The following is a 19,630-nucleotide window of genomic DNA, read 5'->3' on the forward strand; positions in this document are numbered from 1 at the left end:
AAACAACCAGACAACAACACCTCGAAACAAATCAACACCGCAGACAGAAGCCCGCCTTTACGTACGGATGCTTTCTCTAGAGCAAGCTTTTTGTTCAAGATATCTACCATGATGTCACGCAGAAAGAGTCCAATCGATGTGTGCCTTGATCTCCCCGATACGATAACCCTCGGAAAGTCCTTCGGCGCTTCTGCATTATGAGATACAGCAGATGATTTGAGTATGACCAACGCATATGGTCTCACATACCCCAGACACTGCTCAACCATGTGCTCGTGAAGCTTTATGCTCCAATGAAACACCCTTGCCAGAGTGTTGCTGCAATCCCGACGCGGACGGCAATTCCCCTTCTGGACCACTCATGTTGATTCAGCTAGCAGAAGCACAAGTGCTGCATCTGCTCCTGAGATTTCAAAATCAAGGATTGTGATGGTAACTTAATGTTCACATAGCTAGATGCAACCGCCTTAATCTAGAACTTTGCAAAAACTTCCACGATGACTGGCAATGAGATGATACCAAATAGTGCGAGCTACGCTTCTTCAACATGTAAACTGCCTGACACCTTAGCAGTACTTTTCAATAAATGTACAGTAGTCATTGAAGTTGGCATAAGAATTATTTAAATGTGGTACTCTATTTAGTGCGGACTGTCCATGAAATGGAATAGAACATGATTGGTCGATGTTGAAAGTGGTGAGTTTACAATTCAAATCGGAGAAACAATATTCCGTACCGGGTACACGTCCTGATGGTCACGTGCCTGTTACCCTCTGAGTACCTCAGTAGATACGGACATAATCTTTGGAACCTCGGGGTCACCCGTTCGCTTCACAGCCGAAGCGCCTTCTTTTTTTCTGCATGACTTCTGGGAACTCTCTCAACTCCTGGGAACTCCCTCATGAGATTCGAGATCGTGAACTTGGAGACTGATGTCACGTGACCGTAAACCTGGCACCTCCACTCGAATGTGTCCTATGTTTGGCTTTCTTGTCAGAGATAGGCACATTTTTGACAGGTTGAGAAATGGTGCTAGCATTGTCAGTCAGTCAATTTGATCTCCATGCCAAATCTCTGCCCTAGTCGCTGACTATGACACTGCCAGTCTGAGGGCCAGCACTTTCCGACTAGTGGCAAGATGGGGTAAATCTACCCCAGACTACTCAGGCTAATCAGCTGGAGAAATGACAGAAGATTCCTGCACATCACAAGATCTCTGCGCTTATACTATCCTTAATGGATATCACTAATCACTAATTGCTGCTAGTCAATAAGGACCCCGTTCTGGGCTCGGCAAACCTCCGGACTCGTGGCTTGGGTGGTTCCCAGTGGAGTCAACCCCGGTATTCCCCTCCCCGCCCCCAATGTGGACAGTCTGGGGGGTTCGAAGTGCAGAAGACGACAAAGTTCTCCGAATTGTTCAAATTTCAACATTCAGGATCCATTCAAAAACGACATTTGACTATGAGATGTTTTTATCTCAGCTCTATATCAAGCCTCGACAAAACTCTAAGCCTTCCCGCGCCACCCGACTTGGCTGGCGACTCGGCCGTGTCCCAGCGCACGCCCAGGCCGACTCCTCCAGTCAGAAGCTCGGAACTTTGTATCGGCAGTTGGCCAGACCAAGCGAGGTTCCCGGTGGAACCCTGGTGGATCGGCTCATCTTCGGCCTCGTCTTGCTTTTGTCATCAAGGCCAAATTTGACCTGCACTCGGCTCGTGTACCTATCAAACGGCCAACGACATCCTGGCCCCGGCAAAACCCCCGAACTAGAACTACCGGAGGGACCGCCACACCCCCATCACGACGCTCCAAGTCACACTGGTATCGCCTTCATGGACCTATCGTAGGCTCCGTAGCTATTGTAGATATAGTCCATCTCCACTGCACAACCTGGTCGTGACCTGAGAATCCGATGGATCATGGATGCCTTTTGCGCCCTAGCACCTCCACGTTTATGGATGGCCCACACAGGTTGAATTGAGTCAAACGCGGCCCCATACCCCGGAGACCACCGGTCCCCGAGCCTGACACACGCGGGGTTTGTGGAACCCCCCCCCCTTGGATGGTTTTATCTTGGACTCTCCTCGCTCCTCGTGAATCTCTTCAACGACTGTTCATTGATCTCGATTGCCAGTATTGTTCAACATGATGTCAAACGAGCACAATATCCCTGGAGGAGCTACCGCAAAGTCTTCATCTGACTATGTCGAGGAGAAACATACGGCGATCAATACTGATCCGACCATGTATCTCCCCGAGTCGCATAAGGCGTACTTGATTGAACGTCATGGAACGCTGGATCTTGATCCGATTCCTAGCATGGATCCGGCGGATCCGTATAACTGGGCCGTGTGGAAGGTGAGAAATTCACCGCTATCGATATTTATGAGTTCGTGACGACGTTTGCTGACTTTATTTCGCAATGACTAGAAAACTGTTAACTTGGCTCTTGTTGCGTTTCATGCTTGCATGGGCACATTTACCGCTGCGGCTATCATCGCCGCCTACGAGGACATCTCTCTTGACCTGGGAGTCTCTATTCAACGCGTTTCCTATCTGACTTCCTTGCAAATCGCTATTCTTGGAGGTGCCCCATTATTCTGGAAGCCCCTCTCGCACAGATTCGGACGACGCCCTATTTTCCTCCTATCCTTGATTTTGAGCTGTGTCTGCAACATTGGTTGCGCGAAGAGCCCCGACTATGCCTCCATGGCAGCCTGCCGTGCGTTGGTGGCTTTCTTCATTTCACCGGCTATGGCTATTGGCAGTGGTGTGGTGACGGAGACATTCTTCCGTCATGAGCGAGCAAAGTATATGGGTATCTGGACTATCATGGTTACTCTTGGTGTCCCGATTGGTCCGTTTATCTTTGGATTCGTCGCTCAGCGGGTTGATTATCGTTGGATTTACTGGGTCCTGGCCATCGTGAGTTGAGCCCTCTTTTCTGAAATTGTAAGATGAAACATGCAGAACATTTATACTAACTTTCTTTACAGACCAACGGTATCCAAGCCATCCTTTACCTCTTCTTCGGTCCGGAAACTCGCTACATTGGCGCCGACGTTCAGTCTGAATCCTCCGCCTTCAAGCGCGAGTACATGTCCCTACGCCGCATCGACCCAACCCCGATCAAGGTCTCCGAATTCTACCACCCGTTGACTCTATTCACCAACATCCCCGTCCTCCTCGCCACGATCGCCTACTCCATGGTCTTCCTCTTCGCCTCTGTGCTCAACTCCGTCGAAGTCCCCCAGCTCCTGCAGAGCAAATTCGAGCTCAACGCCCAACAACTCGGTCTGCAATTCCTCGGTCTGATCATCGGATCCCTCCTCGGTGAGCAATTGGGCGGCTTCATGTCTGACATGTGGATGAACGCTCGTGCCAAGACGATCGGTCACAAGCCCGCTCCCGAGTACCGGCTGTGGCTCAGCTATATCGGATTCCTGCTTACTATTGTGGGTATGATTGTGTTTTTGGTTTGCACAGAGCAGGCTACTGCGGGCAAGTGGAATGTCAAGCCAATTATCGGAACTGGCATTGCTGCGTTTGGTAACCAGGTCGTTACTACCGTCATGACTACTTATGCTGTGGATACCTATCCCCAGGACGCGGGTAGTGTTGGCGTGTTTATTAACTTTGTGCGATCGACTTGGGGATTCATTGGACCTTTCTGGTAAGTTACGCTGTCATATGAGTGTGTGTAACATTGGCTAATCCTCGATTCAGGTTCACCTCCATGTTTGACAGCGTTGGCATTGCCAAGAGCTCTGGCGTCGTCACTGCGCTCCTTATGGGCTGCAGCTTCTTCCCTACTGTGTACTTGCAGTGGCAAGGAAAGCGGTTGTACAACCACGACTCGGACAAGGTGTAATAACACCATGTTTGCGGAGAGTCAAGTATATATCAGGATATAAGCATACATTGCGCGTGGACATGACATTCGATTAGTAGATAGTACATAGAACATATTAGATTGGATAGACAGGAACATTGAAACCAATATTTTGAACAAATTCGAAAAACCGAACAACCGAATATAGATCATTAAAAACTCTTTCTATATACACTCACCAAGTTTTCAATCTCGTTGGGCACCTTCCTTCCATCGCCGTCCCGTCTTGGCCAGCAGTGACATCAGAATCCCGCCCTCAAATCCCCAACTTTCTCCAAACACCCCGCGCCTTGAGGTCACTCCTCACCAATTCCACAATGGTCTACGCATTCACCCTCCCAACAACCTCCCCACTCTCATTCCAAACATTCATCTACTCCCCCACACATCCCTCCCTCCCCCAAACAGCCTCAACAGCCCGCCACGCCCTCCGCCTCGCTCTAAAAGCCCACAAACGTCTACCCCGCGGCCCGCGACAAGACGCCCACCTTCCAACGGTCCTCGCCGCTTTAAACGAGTACATCCCCTATCTATTCGCAATCTCAGCCGGTCTGTCGGGCCAATCTTTCCAGAATGAGCAGCTAGGTTCTATCGCGGGTTGGAGCAGGGGGGAAAATATCGAAGTATCGCTTCGCGCCGAGATCGAGGCTGCATGGAAACCTACCCTCTCCGCTGGCAGCGGGCTGAATATACACGCGCCGAGTACGACGCCGGGCGCGAAATCTATTCGCCCCCGCGGTGGTCGAGTCTCCGGCCAGGGCATTGATTTTGAAATCGCATTCACACTCACGACGCTGGGATACGTGCTCAGTCGACTCGCGCGCGCGGGAATCTTGGAGTCACTATACGCGCCGACGACACAATCTCAAGAACAACGTACAGCCGCTGTCCAAAACGCGACGAGGAATTTACTACTAGCAAGCTCGGTGCATGCCCTACTCGCCTCGTCACCCGCGTTCTCGGCTGCGACGACGGCTACAGTCCCTGATATCGATCCGAGTACGCAATCCGCATTATCGGCGCTAGCGCTTTCTGAAGCGACGTTGCTAGCTGTGCTCAAGGATGATGCGTACATTACTGCGTGCATTCAGTCGCGGAATCCGAATGATCGGGAGTGGATGGTGCGGGCACCTGAGATCCCGAAAGTTCGCGCATTGCTTTTTGCGAGACTCTGTGTTCGTGCGGCGGAGTATGCGGAGCAGGCTGCTGCAGGGCTGAGTGCCGTTGGATCTGGGGCTGGAAGGGTGGGTAGGGTTGATGAAGAGGTTACTCGATATGCGGGCGTGTTGGGACGTGTGGCTCGTGCCAGGGCTTGTCGGTTTTTCGGTATTGATGCCGAGCTGGCTGGGAAGGTTGGTGAGGGTATTGCTTGGTTGCGGGCTGCGCGGACGCCGTTGGGTTTGCGTGGTGGTGTCGGATCTTCTTCCGGCCAGGAAGAGGGTAATGTGACATCTAGTAAGGGTGGATTTTCCAGATTGAAGCGTGAATGGGCGGAGCGAAGAGAAGAGAAGAAAATTGGTAAAGATGCTGGTGCAGGCCGTGGTGATAAAGGTGTCCTAGACGCAGGCGATGATGCAGGTCGTGACGAGGAGGGTCGAGTGATTGCGATGTTGGAGACGAAATGGATGAAAATGAACGATACCGTGAGTTTTGCCATTTGCCCTTTAAATGCCCTCGAGTAACTCGATACTGATATGAGATAGATCAACACGCAAGCAATCCCCCCGTCTGCTCCATTGCTGGCTAGTCTCCCGTCCGGTCGAGATATCCATACGCCGCCTGCACCGTATAAGCCGGCCTCCTTGGATGAGGATCAGCTGGCTCGTATGCAGGCTTTACCGGATGAGAGTGTGAATATGCGATTTGGGAGTGATCCGGATGACAGCGAAGAGGAACCTGTCTCGGCCGGAGGCCCGACAGCACCTGGTGGATTCCCTGATCGCAGCCAGACTGCTTCGAATGTGTACTATTGATGTGATACCCAGAAGGAGGGACAGGAATATGAATAGCACGAGTGTTCCTTGACTAGCATAGTTAGAATGATGATCAAGCAAATGCCAGAAACGAGCTTGCAGGATACTCCACGACTCCAGCGATCTCTGTACCCTGCAGTTTTCAGTTACAGATCCCAATAAGAAGAGCAGATGTTCTTAACGAAAATGAAATTGACCAGACAATGATATCTTATATGTACAATACAACAGAGAGAAAGCCACTCTCTCCCACACTTCTTCTTTTCCCGGGTAAAGCCGTACCAGAAATCTTGAAATCCCCGTCAAAAGTCATGAACCACCCTAGCTTGCAGCGTCGATAGCGGATGAAGTCCATGTAGCATCTATCCAATGCGTGCCAATTCGCATATCGTAGCATCGGAACAGGCGGACAGACACTATGCAGGAACCTCGACTCGGCAAAAAGCTCCCCGGTAATCCATCAATCCGAACCATGCGTCATCCAAGCAGCCGATAACCGCTTAAGAAGACTTGTCCGCCTCGCCACCAAAGTAGTTCTTCTCCTGGAAAAGGTAACCCTTAACCTTGCGCTCCTTGAGCAACTCGAAGTATTTCTCTGCAAAGACAAATCAGCACATGAATCTCGAATCTCACATCAACCCTTCAAACACGCCTCCATCCGAAGCAATGGGCACAGATAGATCCAAAGCACTCAAATCCCAGACTCAAACTATCCAGTTCCCCCAACAATTCCTCTTAAATCCACCGGGGGTCGGGGTTGGGGTCAGGGCCATCCTTACCGCGCAGCACACCACACTTCTCAAGATGATTCACACCCTCACGCGCATAGCACTTGCCCAATTCCTCACCGACAAGACGAGCCATCATACTGCGCACCCACTGCTCGCGGATAATCGCGTCACGGGCATTGTGCAGGGCGACGTTGTCTTCGAAGTCGACGCCTTCGTAGGTCGGAGCCACGGTGGGCTTTTTGGCGAGGAATGCGGCGGACTCGGGGGTTGGCATTGTGAGCGGTAAAAACGGGGTGTGGACGGAGATAGGAGAAGAGGGTGAGAGGGTTGGTTGTATGCGGCGCCCGGTGGGAGTAGGTGCGGGATTGAATTGGCCGTGAGGGATCCGATTTGAAGGTTATGGGTTGGATGTTCGGAGGGAGGTGGTTTGGTGGTTGGTTTAGGGGGATTGTGATTGGTTGAGGGGGCTGGGCGGTGGGGAGGGAATTGGGGGAGGGAGAGAGACCGGAAGTGCAGGTGTGGATCACGTGATTTGTATAGATTGGACGCTTTCGGAGAGGATGGAACAAGGACATGGAGAGGTTACGAGATTGAAAGGAGGATTGATTAGACCCAACAAAAAATAATATTGACACAATAGAATATGCAACTCCAGTCCCCAACGCCGACATTCCCCCAACGAATGCAATTCCCAATTTCCCAATGTACAATCAAACAACGCCTTGCCAGTTTTGAGTCCGTATCATACAATGCCCGGCCATCTAAGCGTGTATCGGGTCCGTGGAACCATAAAGGCATAAAAAGAACAAGAAACAATGTCGAACATGAAGAAAGTGGTTAAAGGGCAGAGTAAGATCAATCACTAATCCCGATCGTTCTTCCCAAATGCCCAGTCACGAGCAGAGCCAAGGCGATCCGTAAACCACTGCCATCCGGAACGATTATGCTCGTTGCTGATAGCGCGATAATTGTAGATTTCAGCCCAGCAGTCCCGCCCGAATGCGCAACCCGCCATATTGACCACAAAGTCGTGTTCTTCCTCTTGATAATGCACGGCGGGGTTATTACCGTCGCCGCAGGCACCAGGTGGGAAGGCATTAATCTTGCGCTGGGGCAAGAAGCCTACACCACTACGGATCCAGGCTTGGCTTTGATAGATGTATTCCAAAGCATCCTGCTCCTTGTGTTCCCACTGCATGTGCATCTGCTCATACATGACAGGATCCCACCATGCATCGATCAAGCGTTCGGTCCAGACAGACCGACGCAGGAAGAATGAGCCCAGATTGAAGCCGGAGCAATCTTGGGTCAGTAGTAAGGAAAGCGAGTCCGGATTCCCATCGCCTTCGAGTGAACGACCGAGGTCATCGAGGAAGAACTCCGGAAGTGGGTGTGTAATGTTGAGAGGATTATACTCGTTGATGTCGCGGTACACATGCGATCCGAGGTCATTGAAGAGATGGCTCTGCAAAGAAGTGCCGTACTCCATAATCCAGGTATTCAAATCCAACCACCAGAACCATTCGGCGTTGGGATACTTGTGCATAGCCTCTCGGATCACATCGCCTTTCTCCCAGCTCTCGCGCCATTCGTGAGAATACCGCTTCTTGGCCAGCATATTGGCGATCTCAAGTTGGTAACCCCAGCGGTTGGCGTATTGTTGTTTGTTCCACACACTGTTGCGCTCGATGGCCCATTCGCGTGCGCCTTTCCATTCCATCACGCCGCCTTCCACGTTTGATCCCAAGATGATCACGAACTTGGGACCTCCACCTAGCGGTGATCGTCGATACAACTGAACGATAGCTGTAGAACGTACAACCCGTTAGTATCTCATCTTCCAATCCAACACAAGTCCTGTACACCTGCGCCACTTACTCGACCACAAAAACAGGTACCCAAGCCACAACAAGAACAACCCAACCACCACCCTCGTCCTCCCCCGTCGCAATAACGTCTTCAACGCCGCCAAAGGCCCCCACCCACCACCATCAGCATGCAAATGCCCACGCCCATATACGTCCTTATCAAGATACCCGTGCTTCGAAGCATGACCGCGAAAGCTCGGCAAGCGCGCCGAGATCTTACGCTTCTGCCGCGAAAAGAACCCGCTATTGCGCGTCGCGAAGGAGGGATACTTGCGCACCTCGTCGCTCTTAGCCTTGGCCGCGGCCCAGGATATACCGCCGGGGGCCAGCGATGCGGGCGAATAGCCGTGCGGAGTCGAGGAGCCGCTGCCGGGGGTTAACCCCGGGCTGGACCACCCTCCGCCCGGGTGGGGAGAGGGTGATCGCGACAGGGACATGGGTTGCGATCGGCGGGCCGGGGTGTGTGTGGTATGAAGTGATGCGTTGTCGACGTATTCGCTGTAGCGGTGGGATAATAGATCGGTAGGAAGGGTCAAGTGTGAAGTGTGAAGGTGTAGATTGAAGAATGGGTTGCTGTCAGAGTGGATGGTGTGAGCCGAAACGTGGGAGGGAAGGGGGTTAAGCCAGCGAAGCGAAATTAAATAAGGCCCGCGTAGACCTGCGACGGATTAAGATGAAAGTGAGATTGTGGATGGATCCCATTTAACGGCCTGGCCGAGCACAGACCCAGGGGGCTTATCCCGTCGCAGACTGAAGTTTTAGGAAGGTTGTAGTGGTGATGCCGCATGCGTACTGGATAACCTTGTGGCGACTCCCTGGCGGAACCAGGCACGGGAGAATACATCCTGAGTATTCTTTCGAGTAACTTCGGAATAATTGTTTAGAACACAATGCCATTGTTGATTTGCAAGACTATCGGCTAGCTCAATTGTTATTGAACTCTCGTCAGACACACTACGTAATAGCAGAGCAGCTCGGGAGATCGACTCCGTCATTTCCAGAACCCCGATCTCTCTACTTCATCCCCTTCTACAAAGTACAATATCTACTAACCACCGCATCCGGACAAAGCCCATTATAGACCTCTCCACATGGCCTGGATACCGACTTGTGCTACCTCAGACTCACACCCAATGATGCAATATGCAATTCACCGTGCAATTCTTGCTGTCAATCTATTTCCAGAGTGGAGAGATAACGCAAAGAACCCCGAATCAGACGCAGAAAGCAGATGCAAAATGTCCAGACCAAACCCCGATCTCAATTACCATGCTGATCCAGATTCCGATCGCCATTCCGATCCAGGAATATCTATTAACTATCTTACTCACTCGGCTTCCTTCATGCGGTTCGACCGGGCAGGTCGATTGGCGCTGTCCGGTTTGCCCACGAGTGCCTGGCGCACCACGAACCCGGCCTCGTGAGTAGGTCGGGGCTGCGCGCTCTCGCCGTGGTAGAACTCGCATCGTAGTCGCAGAAACTCCCCATTATCCTTATGTTTGTAGATGGTGATAATATCGCCCGTGTAGAGCTTGCCGAACTGTAATCCTTCCGGGCCTCCCTTGCGCAGCTCCATGCCGTTGACCCAAATACATTTGCGTGTTTTGGTGGAGAGGACGGCCATCACGCCGGGCACTTGTGTCCAGTCTTCTCCTTCGGCAATTCGACGTTCAAGTCCAGGGGCCCAGAAGGTGATTTCGAGTGCATAGGCGGGTATGCGCACGTCCATGTTGTCTGGATGGCGGATTGTTGCGTCGGGTCCACGGCCCCACGAGGTCATTCGGTTTTCGAGGCGGATGTTTAGATCAAACATCGAGCCGGGAAGGCTTCTCAATCTCCCCAGAAGTTTGGGAGGCTTGGTGAACTCAGTGACCGGCATGTTAATAGGGATGCCGGGCGCGTCGGGCTGTTCATGGACGATCGGGTCCGAGGGCTCCTCGTCGGCCGAGTGTAGTTGCTCCAGGATGGCCTGGCCGGTTTGCGCATCCAAGGTAGTCGCAAAGTCGACATCGTAGTCCGCCTCTGCGGGCGTCTCGGGGGGTTGAGTAGATTGTCGGCGACTGGCTGGCGCACTGCTGTCAGAACGCTCGCTGGCGGTCTCGGGTAACTCCAGGTCGATACGGCGTGAGAGTTTAGGCGCCTTAGGTGTTGTCTCGTTGACACTGGATGTAGGTGGGATCACCTCACGTGGGGTGCTCCCTGCTTTTGCGAACTCCGTGGGGACCGTGGGTTGTCCAGGGCTGGTCTGCCGCGTCGAGATTTGGTTAACCAAGCCGGTCTGTGCAGGGAATAGAGGGTGCGAGGAGTTCATATTCAGTCGTCTAACGAGATTCTCTGCGCCCATCAGGCTGGGTGCCGTGCCGCCGAAGGGCTGTTCCGGGAGAGATATGATCGAATAGACACTGCGGTCGTCGCTCACCGACTCACCAGAAGAAGCAAAGCCCTCGGCATCATAGTCACCGTCATCCCAGGACCCGGTGTGGCCAAGGGCATGGGAGCTGCGTAGAGCTGAAGAAGTGACTTCACCAAAGAGCCGTCTTGCGTGAGTCTCGGCGACAATCTGACCATCCTGGAAACTCTCGATTTGGGGCAGTGATGGGTACCGAATGTCCGCAGGGATGTATTCGATGCGTGGTTTCTTGGCGAGAGCTTCGTTGCTGCTGGACTCTTCTCCACCGGCCGCATAGGTGTATGCAGCCTCTTCATGGATAGACAGCTGGGACGCATCAAGCTCCTCTTCGGCCTCTCCTATAACCGAGAGAGCATCGCGTGTATCTTCCATAATGTCATCGTCTTCATACTCATCCACATCCAGGACCTCGGAAATCCATGGATGCTGGAAGCATTGCTTTTCCGAGGGTCGGGAGAAAGGATCTCGGTTGAGGAGTTGAGAGACAAAGTGGATGCCGGATTCTGATACACCCTCACTTCGCAGGATATTGAAATCAGCCTCCGATTCCATGATGCTACGAAGCATGGCCACACCGCGGTCTTCAGCGCGTCCAGAGTATGGAGGGACTCCACACAGAATGTGGTACAACACAGCGCCTAGTGACCACATGTCGACTGACTGGCTGTAAGGAGACGTTTTTGGAGGACTAGAAATCCGTCAGCCAGCGTGCTATTAATCATCATAAACAAGACAGTACTTACGGATCCCCAACACGGCGTCTCTTTCTGACTTCGCCGCGCCGGTATGTCTCATAGTCGGGGTACACTTCGGGTGCGCAGTACAATAGTGTACCGCAAAATGTCTTTAAGAATGTCTCCTCCTGGGTAACTTTTGAGAGCCCAAAGTCCGACAGTTTGATTCGCAGGGGGTCCAGAGAAGCGATCAAGATGTTGTCCGGTTTGATATCGCGATGGGTGATTCGGCGTTTGTGGAGATAGTGAAGTGCCCGCAAGAGTTGGCGGGCGATTGTCCGCACCATGTCCTCTGCAATCTTGCCGTGGCTGGACAGATATGTAGACAGCTCACCTCCAGGAACGTACTCCATGATGATGTAGATCCATCGGTCGTGTTCATGATGCTCGATATATTGAACGATGTTGGGCTAAGTCAAATAGATGTCAGCATGGAGAAATCGAAGTGAAGCTGAGCTCAACTCACATGTTTCAAATCACGCATAATCTTCATCTCATTATCGACCTTTTGATCCAGGATACCATTCTTCATGAACCGACGTTTGTCCAGCTCTTTAGCCGCATAAATCGCACCATGCTGTTTGGTAGCCAACTTGTAGACAGTTGCGAAGGCGCCTTTTCCGATTTGCCCGGTCACGTTGTACATCGAACCGCCCGTCCAATGCATGCCGTAGGTATTTGCGACCGACCACGATAGCACAGGTGGAGCGGGGCCATTCCGATTCTTAAGCTGCATGGCCCCTGCCACCTGCTGCACGCGCTCGAAGTAACGAAGGACATTCTGAGTGTATTGAACGGCGAAGCCTTCACGAGATGGAATTCGCACGACGAATCGCACCTCATCAGATCCTTGGTTTCCAGTCACCACTTGAATGACAGAGCCGTTGGTGAGCATCCGACTGTTCTCCTTCTGATTCTTCCGGAGGCGGCAGTTGTCTACTATGGTACCGTTGGTAGACGTGTCTTGCAACATGATGATACCGTCGCCAGTCAGGTAGATCCGGAAATGGGTGTTGGACACTCGCTTGGCTTCATCGTCGACTGCCAGGAGAACGTCGCAGCGAGCGCGGTTGCGACCAAAGCAGAAGCCCACCCCGAGGTCGCAAACCTGAGATGACAACCTTAAGGCAACATCAAGCGCCGCAGTCTCGGACGTTTCGAAATCCAAGACATCTTGTTGTAGGATGTGTTGATTGCCTAGGGTGGCCGTGGCAGCCACCGCGTCATGCGCTGCATGGGAGTTCGGATGCAGGATACAGATGATATCGGCCAGATCCTGTTCGTGAAGGCCAGAGTTGTTCAGCCCCATCCGGCGAGGGTCCGCGCATGGTTGGGTAGATTCTTGAGTAGCCTCCATGATGAAGTGATGATAGAATGCAGATGCAAATGCGATGCGCTAAGATGTGGGAAAAAGCAAGAAAGCGGGAAAGACTACTGATGACGGATGTGGTGTGGGGTATATGAGCAGATTGAAAACGGACTTTTGCATAAAAAGGGCATGAATACACAGAATGCAGGCCTAGTGAGGGGCCAGTGAGTAAAATAGGAATGATCCAAGGTCCGCGGGGACAAGGGCATATATACCTTTTGGGCGGGTGCAAATAGGACAAAAGGCGAGTCACCAGGGCAATCACCCGGGTTAACTGCCACGACAAAAGAAAATGTTCAGAGGTTCGGGTAACAAGACACTGGGCAGCAGAGGGTATGATAGCTGCCAGCTTTTCAATACAACGAAAAGAGGAGATTCGAATAGATGGGTGATACCACAATAGTTCTGGAATGTGGTCTGGGGGTCCCTTAACAGGCGGGGTGCCGTGTCAGCTCTCCACGCAGCGCCGTTAACACCCTGCCGCTGACAGAGTGCAGATGTCAGAACTTTGTGTGATGGAATGCAAATTTGATATTCCCGAGAGTATCTGATTGGAGGGAGAAGGAGTTGAAGGAGGGCTCGAGTAGAGGTACAGGTAGGCGCCTATGCAGGGCAATAGGCCACCGCTTTGATGAATGGGAACCTATGCTATGGTTCGAACCATTGATGACGGCCGTCTCGGAGAGTCTCGTTGTCTAGGGTAGTCTGAGGTGATGAAAGGGGGTATCTCTGTGGGCGATCGAGGGACTAGGTCAGCGCATTGTCCGGGATACAAGCTGATCCTAGCAGTTTGTTTTGGTCTCGCCTCGACAGGACTTGACTCACACGGATTGACAAACACCCTCTTTGTCCGTCTACAAGCTCTGAGAATTGATGAGATTATCACCGTGGCCAGATCGAAAGGGGTGTGGATGCCGGGACAGAGACTGGTAGGTCGTCGTCCGAGGAACGAAGAAAGAAGTCGAGGATCGAGCCGCAAGATCTCTGAGCCTCAGGCAGCCAAGCTCTGGTTCCTGGGGCTGAATCAGCGGACACACCACACTTTGATTGGCTGCTCGCCGGTTAAGCTGGTCCGAGTCTCACTAAACCGTGGATTCGATCGGAAATCTTATTTGTGGCACACTGGGGTCGGATATTTTATTCGAAGTATGTCTAAGTATTTACTGCAGCTTTCTATATAAGACTTTTCTACTTGCTGCTCCCATATGCTTTCTTCACATCTTCGCTCCGCTGGTAGTCACCCTTCAGAGCAATGTCGAATACTTGGCTCAGCCGCGCAATTGCATCGTCCGAGACCTCTGTTGATAGGTCAGAAAAAGACTTGAGTCATCGCTGCACGAGGGACAGTCGCAATCACAGTCACTTACGGTAATGAACAACAACCCGGTTCCCAAGCAACTGTAAACCTTGTTCCTGGCCAATGGATGTGAGATCGTTGGGTCCCACCCCGGACGCCACCAAATCCAGCCAGACCATATTGGTGTGCACGGGATACTGCAGCTTGCCTCCACGGCTGGTCCAGTATTCCGCGACTTGCTTGGCCTTTGCATGCGTGGCAGGAAGCTTTCCAGTCTTGCCATGGTCATCTATACCGAAGGTTTCGTCGAGGGCGATCCGGGCAGCGGCAGCAAAGACTCCCGTCTGGCGAGCGCCACCACCGATTGACTTTCGGAACCAACGGGCTTTCTTGATGAAGGCTTGCGATCCAACAATGATGCTACCAATGGGAGCGCCAAGGCCCTTGGAGAAGCACAGACTTACACTGTCAAATAGACTGGCATACTCGACAAGACTGCCAGCCCCAGAGACGACAGCCTCCCACAGCCGAGCGCCATCCAAATGGACTTTAATATCGTTGGCATGTGCCCATTCTACGATGCGTCGTGCCTCATCAAGGGGCATGATCAGGCCGTTGAGGGTGTTCTCTAAGCTGATCAACTTGGTCGGGCAGTGGTGGATATCATCGTCTAGCACGGCGTGTTTTTGAATGTCCTCCAAGGTCAAATGGATGCCATTTTGGGGAACAACGGTCTGCACGGTTGCGCCGGTCCAAGCGCTGACACCCCCTGCCTCATAGCAGATGATGTGAGACCGATGGTCGCACAGCACTGCATAGGGAGGCTGAGTCAAATGGGAGCGGATAGCGACTTGGTTTCCCATGGTTCCTGACAACACCAAGAGGGCATCCTCGTGCTTGGTTCTCTCAGCCACATAGCTCTGTAGCGCATTGGTGGTTGGGTCCTCGTTGAAGACGTCGTCGAGGAGGGTGGTCTGGCAGATTGCATTGAGCATGGCCGGGGTTGGCTTTGTCATCGTGTCACCTAATATAAAACGCGTTTAGTATGTTGCACTACCCAATCGTGGAGAACGGCGTACTGCGCAGATCAAATTCGGCAGCCCCAGCTCCATGCCAGCTGGTTTGGCCGTTAACAGCCGAGGTGTTTGCCATAGTAACGTGTGTCAAGGAGAAGGTCCGGGCTGGAGGTGCTTTTCGGAGAATAGAAGAAGACCTAAAAGCCGCAAATGGCCGACGGAAGGCTTGCAGTGAGCGAGTCATGGAGCTTTATCGGCAGCAACTCCGAGGGGTCGGCGCAAGAGTGCGGGGAGTACAAGCCTCACGTGACTTCACATCGGAGATATAGACAATGCTGTGAAACGTCGTCGATGTCTGGATGTTTGGTTTGGAAGATATTTACAGTATTATCGGTACAGCAACTATATATAACCCAGAATTCCTGTGCAACCGTAACTGCCGAATCCTTTGCAGCTGCCATACTGCCATGAGGTCACTGCGCAGATACACCCCTTATCGATAACCCAATCAGGAATAGCGTGGCCAGGGGTCTGGACCGCTGACTCAGCTTTTTGCGATTGGGATGCGCTGGGAATCCACACATTCCTCTCGACACCAGCACACTCTCCTCGTGAGTCGCATCGCGAATATGGATTTGAATGACCTCACGAGGCCGGCAATTCTTTGCCAGTGCTTGCGGTGCTCCAGCTCGCTGGCCGTGCTGGAGAACGAATGGGGCAAACTATCCAGCGTCTACGGCGTCGCGACGGCATGGTTAAGCGTCAATCTGCAACGTATCTCAATTTCTTCGGAGCAGAAACATATTCCGCAGACATCTGAAATGAGTCTTCTTCGAGGTCGCATTGCCCAAGATGTCTCCTGCAAGTTGTGCCAACAGAAACTGGCGGTCCTGTGCGGACTGGATAATGGGTAAGTGGCATGGACTCGTTTTTAATCTAGAAACCTTGGATATTGATGACTGACACTTACTGCACTTTCTAGCCCCAACATTCTCTGGAAGATGTCAAAGGTGTCATTCAGAGAGATCGTGACGATGCGAACGGCCGACCCCCTATTCAAAGATGGAGCCCTTGACAAACTACTCCCACCGCCCCCTCCAAAACCCCCTCGACATTCCGCCCAGGATAATGCATTGGTACCATCGGGCGCACAGGATCTGTTTTCATTAGATCCAGCGATGCATCAGCAAATGCAACACCAAGGGCGAAGTATCGATCAGATATCCAACTCGGTCAACCACTTGCAAGATACCATGGCAGACTTGAAGCATTCATTCACCTCGCTTCGTATCGAATTGAATGGGCCGAGCCGGAGCATAAGCGACCACGGATCCATCAGTGACCCTGGCTTCGACATGATTGCGACGGTTCTGAAGGAGCTAAAGTCCAAGTCGGATGAAATTGAAAAGCTAACGCTGGAAATCGAGGCGTTGAAGTTGAAGAATCGCTTTATGGAGGAGCGCAAGCCGGCCAGCCCCGAATATCCATCACAGACAAATGGAAGGATAGCTGATGTACAGAGCCCTGGCCTCCTCCAGGCTGGGAGAAAGCGAGCTTGGCCCGACGCATTCTCGACTGGTCCGCCAACTGCGATTGCGGATTCGTTCGATGAAGAAGACATGGTGGATGACCTGCCACTCGAGAACTTGCCAACATACAATGTCCGTGTGCCGCCTAAACAGCCCACACGCCAGTTACCTTCCGGCCCAGCTCAGCTTCGCATAGAGGCTAGACAAAATGACAGCACCCCAACCAGTACTCCACCTGCAAGTCACCCACAACAGAACGTGGCTAAGCGGCCACGGCTTACGCAAACCAAGGATTCTCAATTAAATTCAGAAAAACCGCGCGGCCGGCCGCGAAAGTCCAACGTTGCTGAACCACAGGCAGAACCTACAACTGCCTCGACCTCGCAGAATTCTTCCATTCAGGTTCCGATAGCGCCCTCCAGTCCAGACCAACAGACTACTAAGCGCCGTCGTCTTCGCCGGAGCACGCGCTCACAGTCTTTTGGGCCGACTTCAATGCCCGCACAGGTTGAAGCAGGGGAAACACCTGCTCAAGAGCCATCACCAACAAACGGTGCAGAGAGCAATGGCAATCATGATGCGCAGCAAAATGGCGAATCGGCGTCCGCCACAGCAAAGGGGTCCGCCAAAAATGGTGCAAAGACCGCCGAGGAGGCACGGGTTACGGAGGAGGAGAAACGCAAGGCCAAGATCGCGGCGCGGGACGCCATGACTCGGAGGGCTATGGAGCAGGAGGAACGGATGGAAACGGATGGTTCTCGTTGAAGTGAGATAGGGGGTTGTACAATAGAAATTTCTTATGAAGTGGTGTTTGTGCTCGTGTTTGAGCTGGTCTCTTCTGTTCATGAATACCCAGAGGCGTGCATCCATAGCATTGTCAATACAACCAGCTACAGAACTACTTAGTTCTAGTACTAGCCATGAAAACATTACCGGGCATTAAATCCGGACGATAGCCACGAGGTATTTTTCTGAGATGAGTACCTAAAAATCCGTAGTGGGAGTCAATACCCATTTGCAGGGGACTCCAGACAAAACTTGCCGTTTAGAATCAGAAAATATATGCGCACATACGAGTACGCGGCGTAAAGTCTAAGTGATATTTGTAACAATTTAATGTTCACGAACTTTTGGTAACCTTAGTAGGATACATCTATAGACAGTAAATATACCACATGAAATCTCAGTCCCGAAATATATACTTGAAGGCTAATCTAGAAGGTGCTTGGTCCCCATCCAAGCATATCTTTAATCAGCCCGAAACCGCTTCGAAGATCTCGCAGCAATAGGAAGACCTCCCAAAAACGCAGAAACTCCGGTAAAGACAATCAAAGGTCCAAAGCCCGAGCCATACGCCTTAGCCGCAACACCCTCCCAAGCAGACCGCTTCAGCAAAGCCTCACTCAACGGGCCACTGACAATATTGCCGATACCCCGACCGGTAGACAAGAAGCCAAAGACAATGCTTGGATCGACATACGTACTCTTCTTCCTAACTTCGTTGACAACGGCGGGCCAAGTCGAAGTGAAAGATCCAGCGAAGAGACCATAGAAGATGCAGAAGATATACAGAGGCGCCAAGGTATCGGCAAAGCCCCAGATCAAAAAGACCGCAATGGTACTTCCAACAGTGGACCCGAGGATGCAAGTGGTAGCGTGGTAACGATCAACCAACGAGCCCATAATGACGCAGCCAAACACGGAGGCAAGGTTGAAGAGCATGACTGTCAATGAAGACTGGATGTTGCTGGCGCCCAAGCTGCGGGCGTAGGAGGGCAAGTAAATTGTAGGGAGGAAGTAGCCCATTGCCTCTAGGATGTTGCCCGTTTCGTAGATGAGGAATGTCGAGTCCCAGAGGAACTTGAAGTCGAAGGGTCTGGTTCGCGAGTTTCGTGAAATTGGGAGACGAGGGCGAAGGAAGTACAGCAGTGGGCCGCCGAGCAGAATTAGCACGACTGACCAGGCGCGTAGTGTGGTCTGGGGTCCGAAGGAGTTGAGCATCCATTGAAGAACGATGGGGAGAATGACTCCAGATAGTCCAGTTCCAGCCTAGCAAGGATTAGAGATATGTATTTGATAGTATAGAACCAGGGAGTCATGACTTACCCACATAATGCCGAAAGCAAGTCCCTTCCTCTGAACGAACCAGTCATCCATGAACACGATCGTGGGAGCATATGCCAGACTAGCTCCGATACCATAACCGACACCTTGCGAGACAATCAAATGAGTGGTAGTTGTCGCAAAAGAGCTCAGCGAGAGCGCCAGACACATAATGACAAAACCGATCGGCGCGGCCCATAGCTTGATACGAGGAACGGCTTGTAGTAGGATGAAAGCCACCGGAAGCAACATATACGAAATACCCTGTAATTATTTAGTAAAAGTCCGTCAATAAACCCTAAAATAGAGGACTTACCATTGCGCAAGTACCCACCACGGCGGTATCACCAGAACTCTTAAACGGCTCATGAGTACTGTAATAATCCTGGAAAATACCAAAAGAGAACGTGAAACCTAAAAGTATACAATCATTAGCACTTAATACAAAAACAAACCCCGAATTGACAGCTCAACATACCCCAAATCAAAGCCTCAATAATGAAGCAAGCCGCCAAGAACAGCCACGCCCTTCGACCGCGATCCACCGGCGGCAAATTCATTTCGTGGTGGTCAGCCACGCTGTCTCGAGAAGAGACTTCAAAGGTTTCCATTGTCGTGGAACTACCGGAAGGAGCGCCACTCATGATAGGCAGGGCTGTAGGCGTAGAAAGGGCGTGAACGAAGGACGAGAATTGGGTTTGAAAT

The 19,630-nt window shown here is 51.9% G+C and overlaps 9 protein-coding genes across 9 annotated transcripts; 4 read left to right on the plus strand and 5 right to left on the minus strand.

The window, feature by feature from the left end:
* Positions 1-1,364: 1,364 nt before the first annotated feature.
* Positions 1,365-1,850, plus strand: N7496_012423 (uncharacterized protein; the record flags this gene model as incomplete). The annotated part of the gene is made up of 1 exon (XM_056705336.1): positions 1,365-1,850. One exon carries the CDS (start codon positions 1,365-1,367, stop codon positions 1,848-1,850), a length of 486 nt encoding a protein of 161 aa, XP_056549234.1.
* Positions 1,851-2,148: 298 nt separating this feature from the next.
* N7496_012424 (uncharacterized protein) lies at positions 2,149-3,874 on the plus strand (the record flags this gene model as incomplete). Its single annotated transcript, XM_056705337.1, has 4 exons — positions 2,149-2,361; positions 2,434-2,928; positions 3,000-3,676; positions 3,730-3,874. The coding sequence occupies 4 exons, from the start codon at positions 2,149-2,151 to the stop codon at positions 3,872-3,874; spliced, it is 1,530 nt and encodes a 509-aa protein (XP_056549235.1).
* Positions 3,875-4,212: 338 nt separating this feature from the next.
* Positions 4,213-5,868, plus strand: N7496_012425 (pH-signaling protein PalC; the record flags this gene model as incomplete). Its single annotated transcript, XM_056705338.1, has 2 exons — positions 4,213-5,538; positions 5,599-5,868. 2 exons carry the CDS (start codon positions 4,213-4,215, stop codon positions 5,866-5,868), a joined length of 1,596 nt encoding a protein of 531 aa, XP_056549236.1.
* A 500-nt stretch (positions 5,869-6,368) lies between these two features.
* N7496_012426 (putative NADH-ubiquinone oxidoreductase 12 kda subunit) lies at positions 6,369-6,873 on the minus strand (the record flags this gene model as incomplete). Its single annotated transcript, XM_056705339.1, has 2 exons — positions 6,369-6,463; positions 6,648-6,873. 2 exons carry the CDS (start codon positions 6,871-6,873, stop codon positions 6,369-6,371), a joined length of 321 nt encoding a protein of 106 aa, XP_056549237.1.
* Positions 6,874-7,461: 588 nt separating this feature from the next.
* N7496_012427 (putative alpha-1,6-mannosyltransferase subunit) lies at positions 7,462-8,904 on the minus strand (the record flags this gene model as incomplete). Its single annotated transcript, XM_056705340.1, has 2 exons — positions 7,462-8,405; positions 8,478-8,904. 2 exons carry the CDS (start codon positions 8,902-8,904, stop codon positions 7,462-7,464), a joined length of 1,371 nt encoding a protein of 456 aa, XP_056549238.1.
* An 890-nt stretch (positions 8,905-9,794) lies between these two features.
* On the minus strand, positions 9,795-12,968 carry N7496_012428 (CAMK family serine/threonine-protein kinase; the record flags this gene model as incomplete). The annotated part of the gene is made up of 3 exons (XM_056705341.1): positions 9,795-11,565; positions 11,621-12,021; positions 12,078-12,968. The coding sequence occupies 3 exons, from the start codon at positions 12,966-12,968 to the stop codon at positions 9,795-9,797; spliced, it is 3,063 nt and encodes a 1,020-aa protein (XP_056549239.1).
* A 1,200-nt stretch (positions 12,969-14,168) lies between these two features.
* N7496_012429 (threonine aldolase GLY1) lies at positions 14,169-15,429 on the minus strand (the record flags this gene model as incomplete). The annotated part of the gene is made up of 3 exons (XM_056705342.1): positions 14,169-14,278; positions 14,348-15,301; positions 15,357-15,429. 3 exons carry the CDS (start codon positions 15,427-15,429, stop codon positions 14,169-14,171), a joined length of 1,137 nt encoding a protein of 378 aa, XP_056549240.1.
* A 493-nt stretch (positions 15,430-15,922) lies between these two features.
* On the plus strand, positions 15,923-17,587 carry N7496_012430 (uncharacterized protein; the record flags this gene model as incomplete). Its single annotated transcript, XM_056705343.1, has 2 exons — positions 15,923-16,203; positions 16,276-17,587. 2 exons carry the CDS (start codon positions 15,923-15,925, stop codon positions 17,585-17,587), a joined length of 1,593 nt encoding a protein of 530 aa, XP_056549241.1.
* A 483-nt stretch (positions 17,588-18,070) lies between these two features.
* Positions 18,071-19,569, minus strand: N7496_012431 (uncharacterized protein; the record flags this gene model as incomplete). Its single annotated transcript, XM_056705344.1, has 4 exons — positions 18,071-18,871; positions 18,929-19,189; positions 19,242-19,339; positions 19,404-19,569. 4 exons carry the CDS (start codon positions 19,567-19,569, stop codon positions 18,071-18,073), a joined length of 1,326 nt encoding a protein of 441 aa, XP_056549242.1.
* Between the last annotated feature and the right edge of the window lie 61 nt (positions 19,570-19,630).

Source organism: Penicillium cataractarum, assembly GCF_028827025.1.
Source record: "Penicillium cataractarum strain IBT 29864 chromosome Unknown utg000010l, whole genome shotgun sequence".
NCBI lineage: Eukaryota > Fungi > Ascomycota > Eurotiomycetes > Eurotiales > Aspergillaceae > Penicillium > Penicillium cataractarum.